The sequence below is a fragment of the Bicyclus anynana genome, chromosome 10 (assembly GCF_947172395.1).
Source record: "Bicyclus anynana chromosome 10, ilBicAnyn1.1, whole genome shotgun sequence".
In the NCBI taxonomy this organism is placed as follows: domain Eukaryota; kingdom Metazoa; phylum Arthropoda; class Insecta; order Lepidoptera; family Nymphalidae; genus Bicyclus; species Bicyclus anynana.
In genome coordinates, this window is record NC_069092.1 from 14,597,005 (window position 1) to 14,612,146 (window position 15,142).

Here is a 15,142-nt window from a genome sequence, read left to right on the forward strand (position 1 = left end):
ATATAAAAAATACATATGCCCACCCTAATATTGGGTTTTATTAAACTGATTATACATATTTTATGATGTCTCCATCAGTGTATCAATCAAAATAATCTGGTAATCTTGTATAAATATATAGAACTTACTAGCTTCACCCGACGGTTTCACCCGCTACGAATACGAAATAGTGACTAATTTATATATATATTTTGCTATTATCCGCAAAAAAATAGACAAATCTAAGTGACAATATCACACAGGACCTGTAGCCATGTAGTACATCGATTCTTTTTCTACAATCACAAACGCTTCAAAAATTAAAAAATGTATGGGAATGACATTTGCTATAGACAGGTCACGTGATCAAGTCGATCGGATCTGTAATTCCCATACATTTGTATAGTTCTCGAAGCGTTAGTGTTAGTAGAAATTTTTTCGCGGATAATAGCATAATAAACAAGTTATTCACTATTTAAAATTTAATAAATATGAGTTAACATCTGTTCTTCTATAAGTATTTAAAAAAAAAACAATCGCTTTACTTTAATACTGGTTCATTATTGGTTTTCAAGTATCGGTAATTAAGTCTTCAAGTGTTGGTAGTGAAAAGGTGTTTAAGTCTTGGCAATCAGAATGTTACCAATTATTTATTGAAAAGTTTTGTAAGTGCCGGTAGTCAGAAGGTTTAAAATTTTGGTAATAGTCAAAAGGTTTTCAAAGAGTCGGTAATCAACACGTTTCAAGTGTTGGTAATCAAAGGGCTATCAGGTGTCAGTAGTCAGTAAAAGTTTTATATGTCGGTAATTAGTAGGTTACCAAGTGTTGGCAATCCGAACGTTACCAATTATTATTTATTGGTAATAATATAGGTAGTAAGTGTCGCTTTCTAGGTTTCAACGGTAATAATCAAGATGTAGGCTCAAGTGTAGGCAATCATAAAGCTTCAAGTGTTGATGATCAAAAGTTTCAAGTGTTGAAACCAAAAAAGTTTTCAAGTTTTGGCAATGTGATAGTTACCAATTATTATTTATTGTTTGTAAGTGTCTGTAGTTAGAAGGTTTCAAATTTCGGTAATAATCAAAATGTGGCTCAAGTGTAGGTAATCATAAAACTTCAAGTGTTGATGATCAAAAATTTTCAACGGTAGGTAACCAAAAGGTTTCCAAGTTTGGCAATCTGAAAGTTAACAACAATTATTTATAGTTTGTAAGTGTCTGTATTTAGGTTTCAAATTTCGGTAATAATAAAGACGTAGGTAATCAAAAAGTTTCAAATGTCGGTAACCAAAAAGGTTTCCAAGTTTTGGCAATCTGAAAGTTACCAAAAATTATTTATAGTTTGAAAGATATATTAGGTTTCAAATTTCGGTAATAATAAAGTGTTGGTAATCAAAAGATTTCAAGTGTCGATAATCAAAAGGTTTCCAATAGTCGGTAGAGAAGTTTCCAGAAGGTGCGCGATGCAGAGCTGCGGGTAGGGCGGTCACCTGACGCGGCCGGACGGCGAGCGCAGATGCGAGCGGATGTAGCCGGTGCGGTAGTCGACGGTGTCTCTGCTGCGCCCGCCGTTCTCTGAGCCGCGTTGGCGCCGGCGGCTCCATCTAACGAGTGAAAGGAGGAATGAAAAAAACATTTATTTAAAAACTAGCGGACGCCCGCAACTTCGTTCGCCCTTAGACCTCTTTAATCCAGCCCTTACATTACAGTAGTATCGCTGCAAAAATGGAGTAACTTCTTCCGTTTTCCCAACATTTCCCTTCACTGCTCTGCTCCTATTGATCGTAGTGTGATGAAAAGTATACTACAACCTGCCCAGGAGTATGAAGAATAATTGTACAAAGTTTCGTTAAAATCCGTCGAGTAGTTTTTGTTCCTGTAACGAACTTACAGACAGACAGACAAAAATTTTACTGATTGCATTTTTGGCATCAGTATTGATCAGTACCCCCTGCTAGTTATTTTGGAAATATATTGCATTTACAGAATTGCCCTCGCTACAGATTTATTATAAGTATTGAAGAAGATAAATAGTGCCATACACCACAATACCTAAGCACAGTAAATTCTTTTTAATCTGGCCTAAGTAAGCACTATTGTCAAAGATTTTATAATAGAGATGTCATTAGCGCGTGAAAACTGAGGCGAACAAAAGCGGCTAATTCATGGCATTTCATTGAGTCGAGTAAGTTTTTTAAACAAATATTACGTAAATATACATATACATTGTCGAGTTGTGTGTTTAGAAACTTTAAAACCTGTATATATACATAATGGAATTGAACAGACTTGTGCATGTGTGCGCTCAGTGGAGTAGCTAAATTCGGCTCACATTTTGCGGTGATTTTGTAAGCACATAACATGTCTATAGCCGTTAACTATTGTTGTGTCTGATACTTCAACCACCTGGACAATTGAAAATCAAAACTAAAGTAGTTGAAGCATCAAACACCATACTGTCATGAAAAGAACCTTGAAAAAGGTAGCACCTCAGCGTTGTGCCGCATAAACCAAGCAAAGTACTGTACCTTGCGGCGCTGATTTTCAGCTGCTACGGCTGTTACTGGATGAGGATGTGTTACATTTATTTATACCAATCTTTGTCTTATACCCTACGGCGCAGGCACTTATGTGAGGACCACGTGGGAATTGTTAACTAGCACGAGACTATAGACTGATCTCGTGTCATTGTTATGAGACTAATCGCGCATGGAACCCAATCTAAAATACTGCCTCAGCTTAATCATTTGCAGACTAAGACTGCAATATTGCCACTACAGTTCGATGCAAAGTTTATGCCGTTTCGGAACATCGAGCGTGAAGATCAGCAATGCAAAATTTATGCATTTTTAGAGTTGTGATAGCCCAGTGGATATGACCTCTGCCTCCGATTCCGGAGGGTGTGGGTTCGAATCCGGTCCGGAGCATGCACCTCCAACTTTTCAGTTGTGTGCATTTTAATAAATTAAATATCACGTGTCTCAGACTGTGAAAGAAAACATCGTGAGGAATGCATACCAGAGAATTTTCTTAATTCTCTGCGTGTGTGAAGTCTGCCAATCCGCATTGGGCCAGCGTGGTGGACTATTGGCCATTCTGAGAGGAATGAAGAACTCGAGAAATCAGCAATGAGCTTAATATGGGTTGACAATGATGATGATGGCAAACATTGTTTATGTGGAAGGACATTTATGAAGTAGAATATATCTGTACTTCGTCGAGACTCACCTCAGCAGTCTCATGATGTAGTCGGGCCAGTTGTCGGGGAACATGACGAGGAAGAAGCCGACGGTGATCAGTATGATGCCGGCCAGCTTCATCCCCTCGAACTCCACCCCGTACAGGATCACGTCCAGAGCTGACAGTAGTGTGTCGAGAGACTCACCTCAGCAGTCTCATGATGTAGTCGGGCCAGTTGTCGGGGAACATGACGAGGAAGAAGCCGACGGTGATCAGTATGATGCCGGCCAGCTTCATCTCCTCGAACTCCACCTCGTACAGGATCACGTCCAGAGCTGACAGTAGGGGGTCGAGAGACTCACCTCAGCAGTCTCATGATGTAGTCGGGCCAGTTGTCGGGGAACATGACGAGGAAGAAGCCGACGGTGATCAGTATGATGCCGGCCAGCTTCATCCCCTCGAACTCCACCCCGTACAGGATCACGTCCAGAGCTGGCAAATAAGTAACTTTATAGACAGAGAGCCAGGACAATAAAGCGACTTTGTCCCCCCTTAAACTTCTTTAATAAGCCCTCTCGCAAAATCCGTCCTTAGCGGTCTACTAACTATTCCCTGCTAAATTTCATCTTTGTACATCAATTAGTTTTCGAAATATCGTGACCTTTCTTTAATATTAAGATTATTTGACAATTGGTTGTAGTAGTTGTGTGCGTCACAAACGTCACGACAATCAAAATGTGTTATAATTAAAGTTTAAGTTTAAATGTTTAAAATAAATTTACCAAACTTTAATATTTGATAATATAGTCTAGTAATTCTTTTCAGATAAAAAAATAGTTATATCGAATGTATACTTACTACCAGATATAGGAACAGCGGTGATGAGGCCAAGAGACACAAATATGTTGTACGTCATGAGGTTGCCGAACTGGAAAACCAAGTGGAAAACTGCAACAAACAATAAATAATTGCATTTACATATATTTTAATTCAAATATAGACAAGATTTTACTGGATGTCACAGAAGAATTTGAGACTATTTCGAATCGAAGACAATAAGAAATACAACCTATAGGATATTTATATTTTAAATACTTTAGTTCTAAACACAAACTCGTATTTATGAATGAACAGACCTCTGCTACGAAGAGCTATGTTGATTCATTGAGTGTCGTGTAACCTCCAAAACCCTCCTTAAAGGAGAGGGTCTTTTAAAAAGGCCTGGCATTTTAAGAGGCCCGTTAAACAGGCTGATAACGACAATGCGCTCTTTTTTGCAGAGTTCGTCCGAGAAAGCATCGCCGCCATGCTTATTTATGGCGAAATTTTTTGTTGTTTTTTGTTGTGTTACGGTCTAAAGGGAATGGTTGTATTGGATTGGATATGCTGTAATTTGAGTCATAAAAGGCTTGACACGAGTGCCTCCAGGGACGCAGAGAAGGGAGGGCAGAGCTTTATACGTAGTATTATGTCATAGTCCTTAGTCCTCCGAAGTATTTACAGTGATAAATAATCCTAATTAAATAAACTAACTCTATTTCTAATTCTGAACTGTTGTTCAGTTTTATTGGTGATGGTTTTAGCAACTCAACTATTATGAAATCGGTTTTAATTTATTATCTAAAGCAACTACATCGGACGAGTTAGCGTGCATTCGCCATTATCTTACTCGTATAAAATATACAGCTGTAACGGAGTTGAAACTCTTAGTTAATCTTCAACAAGAATAGAAGTGTCACCGCAATCTCAGTTCTCTGGGGATGTGTCTAGAATAGTAACATCGTGACCTATTTCCCGCAAGATCCCTTTTGTTTGAAAGTGAAAATCCGACGCATTTATATTGCATGGGCAAAACCTTGGCATACTTTTACAATGTACATGTTATATGTGATACTTTCAAATATGTACATACAGAATGGGATGAAGTTTCATAAACATCGAATTATTTCTTGATCAAAAACAACTTTAGTATTTGAAACAAGTCTCCAAGCTATAAAACTTCCCCTGAACAACATTCTTTAAAAAACGAAATTCTTTTAAAGAACGATCTTAAGTATTTTTTTTAGACAATCGTGCACATGTGAAATGTGTTGAATAGAGAAACACAAATTAAAGTGCCCAACTTGCCCAAAGATGTTTTTACTACAAAGGAAGGTCAAACAAGAGATGGTTGGACTGTGTGATATGAGTTTAAAAGTTAGTGATGAGTTGACGTGTGACAGAAGTGAATGGACAAAGTGGACATATTGTGCGAAACCCACTTAAGTGAGATAAGAAGGTGGGATGAAGAGAAGGATGGAGAAGAACACGATCACTCACCGAGCAGTGCAACACTGGCGAGCAGCAGCGGTATCCACGGCATCTGGTGCGCGGGCAGCTGCTCGGAGCCCGTGAGGTAGAGCGCCAGGCACACCGGCCACAGCAGCGTCGCGTTCACCACGCCCAGGATGGAGAAGAATAGCGCGCGCTGGCCCGTGTTCACGTCGCCCATCACTTTCCTAAATAGCACCTATGTAAACAGAGAAAGGGTTTTCAAAGACCAGTGTTTTGCAAAGTGTATGACCATACACACCCTTTGCGAAACACTGGCGATAAGTTTGAGGAGACACGAAATCACCTAAGAAGGATTTGACCGACTATATTACTGCATCGTTGATTCAGTGTTTAGGCTATGTGGTTTTGGATCACCGGGCTCGAGTCAAGCTATGAGATACTGAACTTTTCTTTCTTCATTTAAATTTTCACTCCGGAATCGGAAAGTTGAAGTTATACCCCTGTGCCTCTGAGAGCATGTTAAGCCGTCGGTCCATGTTATTATCATTAAAACCTATTATTGGTCATCAAATAAACAGCTCCCTTTACCCTTAGGCTACCAACCGACGGGTTATAAATTTAAAAAGACAATAAAGAATTCTCTACAGAGGTCACGATTTTTTTTCCATTTTCTGTTTTCAGACGATCAGAATCGTCGCCGAAATACTCGTAAATAAAATTCCGTCGTATTTCATTACGCCACGTTATCGTGATCCCATACGAGTACGTGTCCCGAACAACCCGGCGCGACAACAGTTGCCCCAAATGCGATTCAACACGCGATTGTTCGAGCTATAAACTCGTGTTCAATCCATACTCTGAAAATACATGGTTTCTTTCTTTCTTTTTTTATTGTTATACTAGCAGACGCCAGCGGCTTCGTCCGTGATATTAACAGTGTAAACTTTCATTCTATGAGTGCGTTGCCATTTTTTTAATATCTCTGACTTGATTTTTTTAATATCTTGATATATGTTGGAAAATATATCATCATATTTCAATCGATATGCATACCACCATGACATTACCGCACAAAAAGCGCAAAAAACAACGCGCCCCGGCTCATATTATGTACCATTTCATAAATTGTTACTGGAAGTCAATCTTAAATTATTATAAACATAGCTATAGCATGACTAAAGAATTTATAAATATAATAAATTGTTTAGTAGCAGACTATAGCAGACTTGTTTTAAATCAATTTAGAATCAAGTATTCCAACGTAGGTCGTGCATCGGAAATTCTTAAAAGATAAGGGACGATTGATTGATTCGACTCGTGTAAGTAAACTTTATAACTCGTATAAGTCATTATACTATACAGGTAGCTTATTTTCACCATGAGTTCCTAAATTGCTGGTGAAATAACAAGCACACGAGGGGAATTTCTCGTATGTACAGGTTCGCAATGAGTCCTCAGGGCAGGTAGTGCATTTTTGTATTTATGAGGTGACGTGCACTTCATTTGATTTCCATGTGGATCTACTTTAAAAAATCTCATTCTACCGAATGATAAGTGAAAATAACTTAAAGGGCTTTCTATTACCATCTATACGCTACCCCCTTGAATGCGTGTAACTCACGCACTTGTTCATGTTAGCTGTCGCGTGTATACTGCGCGAGCTTTGCTAACATTATATTAACAAAAAGTTCAATGATTATAGCTCATTATGAAACGCGATTAAGTAAGCGACGGAAATTATTATTTGAAAGTTTTACATAATATTTGTATAACTTTAGGTGAATTAATTTTTAAAAACGACCATTATCATGACCATCATGACGTCAAAATATTGAGAGAGGCAAAGGCCTTTCAAAGGATAATAGGCCTATAGCCTTCCTCGATAAACGGGCTATCTAACTCTGAGAGAATTTTTCAAATCGGACCAGTAGTTCTTGAGATTAGCGCGTTCAAGTAAACAAACAAACTCTTCAGCTTTATATTATTAGTATAGCTAAGTAAAGATGACATGCCACGTTTAAGGCGTTGCGTCGACACAGGCTTCGTTACAAAGGACGACGCACAGTGCTCATTTGTTTTGTATGCAAAGTTGAGAATATCTGAGTGCATGCGTCGTTCTTTTGCGCTGCGACGTCGTGCGTCATCGCAACGTACCATACAATGCGTTGATCCATTGCGACGAAGATGAAGCATGGCCCTACAAGTTACACTAGATCGTGATTTATTTTGTCAGTGGTACTGACAAAATAAATCACGATCTAGTGAAAATAGCGATTCGTTCACTAGGGAACTCGCCGTTAGAGTACATCTTAATATATAAATGCTAAAGCTCATTCATCACGAAATCTCAAAAACCGATTGATGTACAAAGATGAAATTTGGCAGGGAGGTAGCTTCTAGATAGTAGAGGTCCACTAAAGACGGATTTTGCGAGAGAGCCGGATTAAGGAGCCTTAAGGGCGGACAAAGTCGCGAGCGACCGGTAGTTAGAAATATTTGACGTTGACTGCGTGTTTAGAGCGGGGGCTCACGATGCGTTGCGGCGGCGGTGCGGCTCCGGAGCGGTGTCGCTGCGTCATCTTACATAGAAATATCTGTGGCATGTCACACGATGGGCTCCGCAACCACCGAGACGAGGCGGGGAGGGGTGAATGCGTTGCGACGTCAGAGCGGCACCGCTCAGTTGTTTATACGTCCCAAAGATTTACAGACTGTCGCTGCTACGGCGCCGCTGCGACATAACAACGTTGCGGCGCCGCACCGCTCGTGTGCCCGCTAATACGGTGAAATGTTTGCGAAGCAGCGCCGCTCTTACTGGTTTACCTTAAATATAGCGAAGCCAGCGGCAGCGCACGCGGCGAGCACGACGCCGCCCAGCGTGGAGCTGCCCGTGATGCCGTCCATGTACGCCAGCAGCGCTATCCCCGTGTCGCACAAGATGGCCGCCACTATCTGGACACGTATGCGTTTGTAAAACTCGTGCACTAACTCTGGTCGATAATCGGTGACATTATGAGGTGTGGCCTCAAGTTTTCAAGGGAAATATAAACGTTTCGGACATATATCATCATATCGGTGAATAGCCGCATAAAAAACCGCAAAAAAAAGCAACGCAAAAATATTATGTACCTTTTCCTAAAGTCGCAAAAGTGAAAATCATAAAAATTATGACTTACTCATAAAGTAAGTCATAAATTTTAAGGAAGTCAATCTTAAATTACGAACATAGTAGGCAATTGATTAATTATTTTTAACAGACTTGCTTTAGTAATAGCTAAAAGTGATAGGTTTCCAAAATATACCTCTTTCAATCAAGTTAGTTCCTTCCTTCCTTTATAAAATAAAAACGATTGTGTTCTAGGCTACACGACTGAAGTAAAGAGTCTTTAGCTCTCCCTCTCAACGTCTGTTCGCCTCACCCGATTACACTATTTGTAACGAACTCACCAGCTTACTCCCCAAGTCAAGCATATATACATTTTTACTGCAAAACATGTAAAAAACCAAATAAGTATAACATAGACTCACCCTAACACCGACAAACTGCTCGTGCAGTATGACCCAAGACAGCAAGTAGACGCACGACACGTTTGTCGCAAACAGCGCCACCACCTCGGTGGACTGCAGAATCCGCAGCGAGTATGTGTACATGTAGATGGTCACCACCCACAGCAGGCAGAACAGGCCGCAGCGGCTCAGGAAGCGGGCTGTGGGGTTGAGCTCACGTTAGCCTATACCGAAATTAAAGAAATGTTGGAAGACCAATCAGACGATGGTATCACTCAGTTAGAACTGAATGGATGAATTCTGGCAAAGACAGGGAGTTTTGGAAGTAGATGGAAGAGGCCTTTACACATTCAGGAGTCCATATTTAAAAAGAACATACTAACTAATATTACTAACAAAACTTAAGAAAACTTCCTAACAAACTCCCAAATGTAATTTAAAAATGTAAATATGGAATAAATGGCTCATTTATTTATTTATTTGCCTATATGAGTACCTATCCTAATCTCTTCATCCCCATTCTACCACAGAACCTTTTCTTCTGATTGTGTAAGGCTCCTTAATGAGACCTCACGACGCATTGCCTGATACGGCCCTAAGGCAGAAGCAGAAGATGTGGGCGGATCGACCCTTTAAGGGCGTCTCCTCTGAGACTCTGATCTCGGCATAGAGGGTCATTCTGGGTAGGGTGTTTTGGCCTGAGTGTATCAGTCCGGACGCCCCCGAAATCGAGGGTTAAAAAACCTACGTCCAGGCGACGTCAGATATCGGGGACCTCGTCTTCGCCGGCGAAGATGCTGTGTAGCTTGGATCGTAAAGGACGTTTTTCTTGTGTCTAGATCTACAATCGGCGTTGGTATCGGGGGTGTAGTTGCAAGCCAGACAGAGACCATGGAAATTTACGTCCTTTTGTTGTTGATGTCCATTCGACTCTAACAAAACGTTTCACATCGACGTTTCTAATAAGAACAGCGAAGATGTGGAATGCCCTTCCGGCTTCTGTGTTTCCTAATGATTATACGATTTGGGCACCTTCAAAACAAAAGTGAATAGGCATCTACAGGGCAAGCGCGCTCCATCCTAGACCATTATTAGACTCATTATTGCTTTCCACCAGGCAAGATTGTAGTCAAGCGCAAGTCTATTTAGTGGGACTCTGGGATTCTCTCGTCTCATTGAGCACGCAAGGTTCACTAGTCTACTTTGCGACATTCATTGGTGACCATGCAACATTGGTGGGCCACATGTCGACAGCGAACAAGCGAAATGACAAGATAGATATAAATATAAGTAAAGTAAATGTAACCAAAATTATCAATATCACACTGAGCAATCTGAGCATGCCCTTGGCTGAAAACATATAAAGCACGAAAGAATGATTTGCTTACCAAACGTAAAGCCCTTGTCCTTGAAGTCTGTGAAGGCATCAGCAACAATAGTGTTCGCTGACTTGCACTTTTTGTGTATGAGCATGATAATTAAGTAGAGGGGATAGAAAAATATGAGCCAGTTGGTACAGAACCATGCGGTGAAGAATGGTGCATTATAATGGTTCTGAAACAAAACATACTCATTACTCATTTTCATACCACATTACATAATTATGTATAATCAGACAAACTTTTTACTTAATAATAATTTTCATTTGTTTTAAATATACTACATTATAAGGGTGGCATACAGTATTGCCAGACGTCCCAATTTTGGTGGGACTTCCCGATTTTTAAATCAAATTTAAATGACAAGTAAAGTGGGAAAGGCTCAGTCAAGTCAAGGGAAATTTTAGATAACAAGGACGCTTTGGATACTATACAATATTGTATAGCAAATAACTCCAAAACTTAAACCCTCACTCAAAGTAAACCACAATTAATTCATTATTTATTTTATCATCAGATCATTAAATAAATTGGAATATTATACTGCAACAATAAATTTTAATTTTGAGTGCACAACAATCAGTAAAACATTGACAGCTATCAAAATACTATTGTTAATATGGTCAAATTTTAACATTGAGGATTCCTTATTAAATCTTTATCAACTGAGTAGATAGATAGGCATTCAATCACTTACTTTCCTGTGAGTATAGACACTATGGCATCACAAGGAAGGTCAAGCAATTCTGTGCTGATCAAAGAGTTTAGTGTTTTTCAGATAGCATGGGTACAGTGACAGTCGCCTGTATGACATTCATAATACATACTATTATTGTGAATATCTGCAAACTTTCAAGAGTGAAACAAACCATCACCCACACCATTCTACATGAAACCAACTTTTGGGGATTAATTTTCCTCCCCACATGACAAAAAACACAATATAAAAATCCCATAACTCAAGCAAACTTTAGGTAATACTCACATGTGTGCGAATCCTAGAAGTAAAATTATTATTTAAATTAGACTCTGTACTAGTTGAGCTGTCAGTGTGTGAGTAGTTTTGCAGGTACATGTGCTTGATGCAGTGTGTGACCGTCACCCAGGCCGCTACGATGGTGGCTGTGACGCAGAGGCCATAGTACATCTGCAACATTACAAATGTTGGGTGGAGGTATAACACACACACACAACCAGTGCTGTGTAAAAGGTTTTTTCTACTCAAAGGACCATATCACGAAGCTATTCATTACTACAGGTCATTTGGTAACGTTCATTACCACACAGGTAAACCATGCTACAATGATTATATAATGATTTATTTATTTTGTTATCATCCGCGAAAATTCGGCGAACCCATGCGACAACGTCACCCAGGTCCGACAAAATACTCTCTACGTACGTTTCACCCCGACTTTGCAATTGCACGTTGTAGAGTCAACATCTCCTGAGGATGCTCCGGTTTCGGGGTGAAACGTACGTAGAGAGTATTTTGTCGGACCTGGGTGACGTTGTCGCATGGGTTCGCCGAATTTTCGCGGATGATAGCAAAATAAATAAATCATTATATAATCATGATGAACTTCCGCAAAGTAACGCCTGCTTCTATCCAACATGCTACAATGATTTTTTTTTAATTTTTAAATAGTTCCATGGCATTGGCTTCAAAAAATTCAGGCTTCCATAGACAAAATTAAGAAGGCCATGCCCAATGCCAGTTATATATTATTTACCAAGGTTTGTTAATTCTTTTATCATATTTATAGAAAAAATATTGTATGCCACTGCACGTAAGTAGCCACCGTAGCAATGTCTATTGTGCAATTTGACTTCGTTTCATTGGACAAAAATTATGCATGGACAAAAATCTACTTTTTTATAATAACTTACCTGCATGTTATTAGTTATTTATTAAGTAACAGTAAATTATTTTTTACTTCACTTTTAAAAGTGTAACAATGGAATTTATACATACATAGTATACTATATTGTACAAAATAGGAATTTACTTCTCGAACACCGGGTTGGTACCGAGTCCTCTGTAGAAGTAAAATAATATTCCGTATCTTAAATCTTACACCAATAATAGATGTGTTGTGTGAAATTTTAAGTGCTTACTTGTAATTGTATAAGAAAAATACATATCATTTCAGCCATGATCAGATATTAGAATTTAATACAAAAATAAGTAAAATTTAAAATATGTTTAAGTATTAGAACTTATTTGAGAAGGAATATAATTATTTATACAAACCTTCTTGGCCACTTTCGAGCAACACGAGCGCGGGCATTTTTTATCGCGCAACTGGCGGTCATCTTCCTGACTGCTGCCCGCGGACTCGCTGTACGCCTGCTGGAGCGACGGCTGCGTTGTCAACGGAGGAGCTGAAGACACCGACGACTGCGGCGTGAGCGGCGCCCGGGGACTCAGCGGCGTCGGCGGTCCGTTGGGGCGCTCCCGCTCCACATCGCCCTGGTCGCTGGCCACCTCGTCTGTTGTTATTATCACGGAAGGCGTACGAACTCTCTTCGGGTTAAAAATAGTAGGCACGTCGCCATCCCGAGCCATAATTACCGAACTATGTGTACATCTTTATAACCAGCTCCTCATCATACAAATATACGTGGAAACATCAAACACTAAATTCAATTTACAGCTGGTTGAGGCTGCACATCTCGATGCGTATGAACCTGACGATTTTTATACCTCGACCACATTTCGTATATATTTTATTAGCGCGTTGTAACACATACTTTAATATATTAATATTGTGTATAACTCAACATAAACTGAGCATGAAAAATACAAATATTTTCCGACCATTTTCCACTTTTCCTACTGACATCTACTGATCGTGATCGTGATTTATTATCGTATCGTATAGGGATGTTCGATAGCCACGAGATCGATTAATTGAAAGGTAAACTTGAGTGAAAAAGATTGATTTTTAATCGATATAATTACAGTAGTAGATCGATCCCGAAAAATCACCCTTGAAAATTGGGATCCACTTATATCTTTTTGAATTAATAAGAATTAATAAATTTCCTGTGTATGTACTCTGTTTATTTCGCATTTAGGCCTTTACACTCTGTACTACTTTCTGTAATATAGTCGGAAGCATTCCATTAAAGATTGCATCCGACTATACCTGCATTCTATTTATTCTTTGCCTGCATCCCTCGCTGCCTACCTAGTACTTAGTATCTACCTGCTGCCCTCGAGCTGCTGCAGCTTCTCTATGTCAACTTCTGTGCAAAAGTTATGTTGCAACTTGCATAATGAATTCAGATCTGTAAGTGCGTAATAATTTAGTTCATGATTGTAAGTAATTATAGAATGTTTCTCTATATGTAAGAAATACCGTTTTAAACGGGACTTAAACATAACATATAATTCGCTTATTTATATTTTACAAAAAATTCCAACTTAATTAATTTCTAATCTATAAGGGATATCATTATGTCCAATTTATTTAATATAATTCGATGTATCTATATTGAAAAGAACTAGTGAAAAATCTATTTCCTCGATCTCGAGTTGAGGCTCGATTTTTGTGAGAATCAGTTTTTAGAATCGATCTTTTTTCAAAAGAATAGACATCCCTACTAGCATAGATAAGACAGGTGTTAAATAAAGATAGATAATATATCACTTATCTATGGCTCTCAGGCTAATTTATTATTTTTTAAAAGGCTCGAACTCCGAGCCGTACTGCCCGTTTTACTAGATATTAGATTGTTTTTTGTCTATGTACTAACTACTATCTGTGGTCTTCATTTATCATCTGTGTTTGTGGACATACTAATCTGTGATACATATAGACACAGATAGTTTTTTATTATACCACAGACAAAGCTCTTTACTTTACATTTTGCAGGATTCTTTCTTTTTTAGGCGTTTGTGTCCTGCAGGATGAAGGACATGCATAAAGTCTGCATAATGGTGACTTCCTTCTTATCGTCCATACTTCACAGCGTGATATGCAGAAGATTAAAATTATATTCTGTTAGTATTTTATGATTTTTTAATAACTTTATAAGCTGCATCCAAAAAGTAAAAGTAGAAATTATTTCAATGTAAAATACAATTTCACAGGACCACGTTTTCTATCACACAGGCAGTAAAACTATAAAAAATTGTAATTATTTAAATTCATTGTATAAAAAGACCCAACTTACTGTACTTGATGCTACTCGACGATTTGTTTTTAAAAGGACCTTAAGTTGTATAATCATCATCATCATCAGGTGCCCTCTTCAAACTGAAGTTTGGCGGTCAGAGAGAAAACTTTTCCGATCACTTGACATAATTTTCAGCTGGCTGTAATTACGCTTGGTCCACTCCTTAATATCGTCCACCCATTTACGTCTCTGCCGTCCTTGTGCCCTTTTTCCGACAATCTTGCCTTCTAGGATCAACCTAGGAAACTCGTAGAGGGGTCCTCTTTGCAGATGTCTGAAAAATGCAACCTTCCGCCTCATTATAGTTGTCATAAGCTCGCGTTTGCAGTTTGCTCTCTCCAGCACTTGAGCATTTGAGACATAGTGATTCCAAAAGATTTTCATCATTTTCCTTAATCCCCACATCTCAAATGCTTGCAAACGTCGACAACAGTCCTTTTTCAGGACCCACGTTTCACAGCCATATAAAAGAGTGGACCAAACGTAACATTTTAAAACGCGATATCTTGTCGGAAATGAAATTGTATAATAGCGTTCTACTAAAAAAAAATATTATATTTTTTTGAGACACGAATTCACAAAAACTTAAATTTTGAAATGTGTTTTGACAATACGAAACAAAACGCCAATGATAGTCTC

At 38.9% G+C, this 15,142-nt stretch overlaps 1 protein-coding gene across 2 annotated transcripts; it reads right to left on the reverse strand.

Annotated features, from left to right (window-relative positions):
• Nucleotides 1–238: 238 nt before the first annotated feature.
• LOC112050358 (putative thiamine transporter SLC35F3) lies at nt 239–13,225 on the reverse strand. Of its 2 annotated transcripts, none has more exons than XR_008251122.1 (9): nt 12,573–13,224; nt 11,304–11,465; nt 10,328–10,493; nt 8,961–9,139; nt 8,256–8,384; nt 5,478–5,667; nt 4,017–4,106; nt 3,207–3,650; nt 239–1,582 (listed from the first exon to the last, which is right to left on the reverse strand). XR_008251122.1 is itself a non-coding variant. In XM_024088612.2 (9 exons), exons 1-9 carry the CDS (start codon nt 12,885–12,887, stop codon nt 1,465–1,467), a joined length of 1,479 nt encoding a protein of 492 aa, XP_023944380.1. In that variant the 5' UTR covers nt 12,888–13,225; the 3' UTR covers nt 239–1,464. The 2 variants fall into 2 exon arrangements, 1 of the variants encoding a protein (XP_023944380.1); XM_024088612.2 differs by having other exon boundaries at nt 3,521–3,650; nt 12,573–13,225.
• Between the last annotated feature and the right edge of the window lie 1,917 nt (nt 13,226–15,142).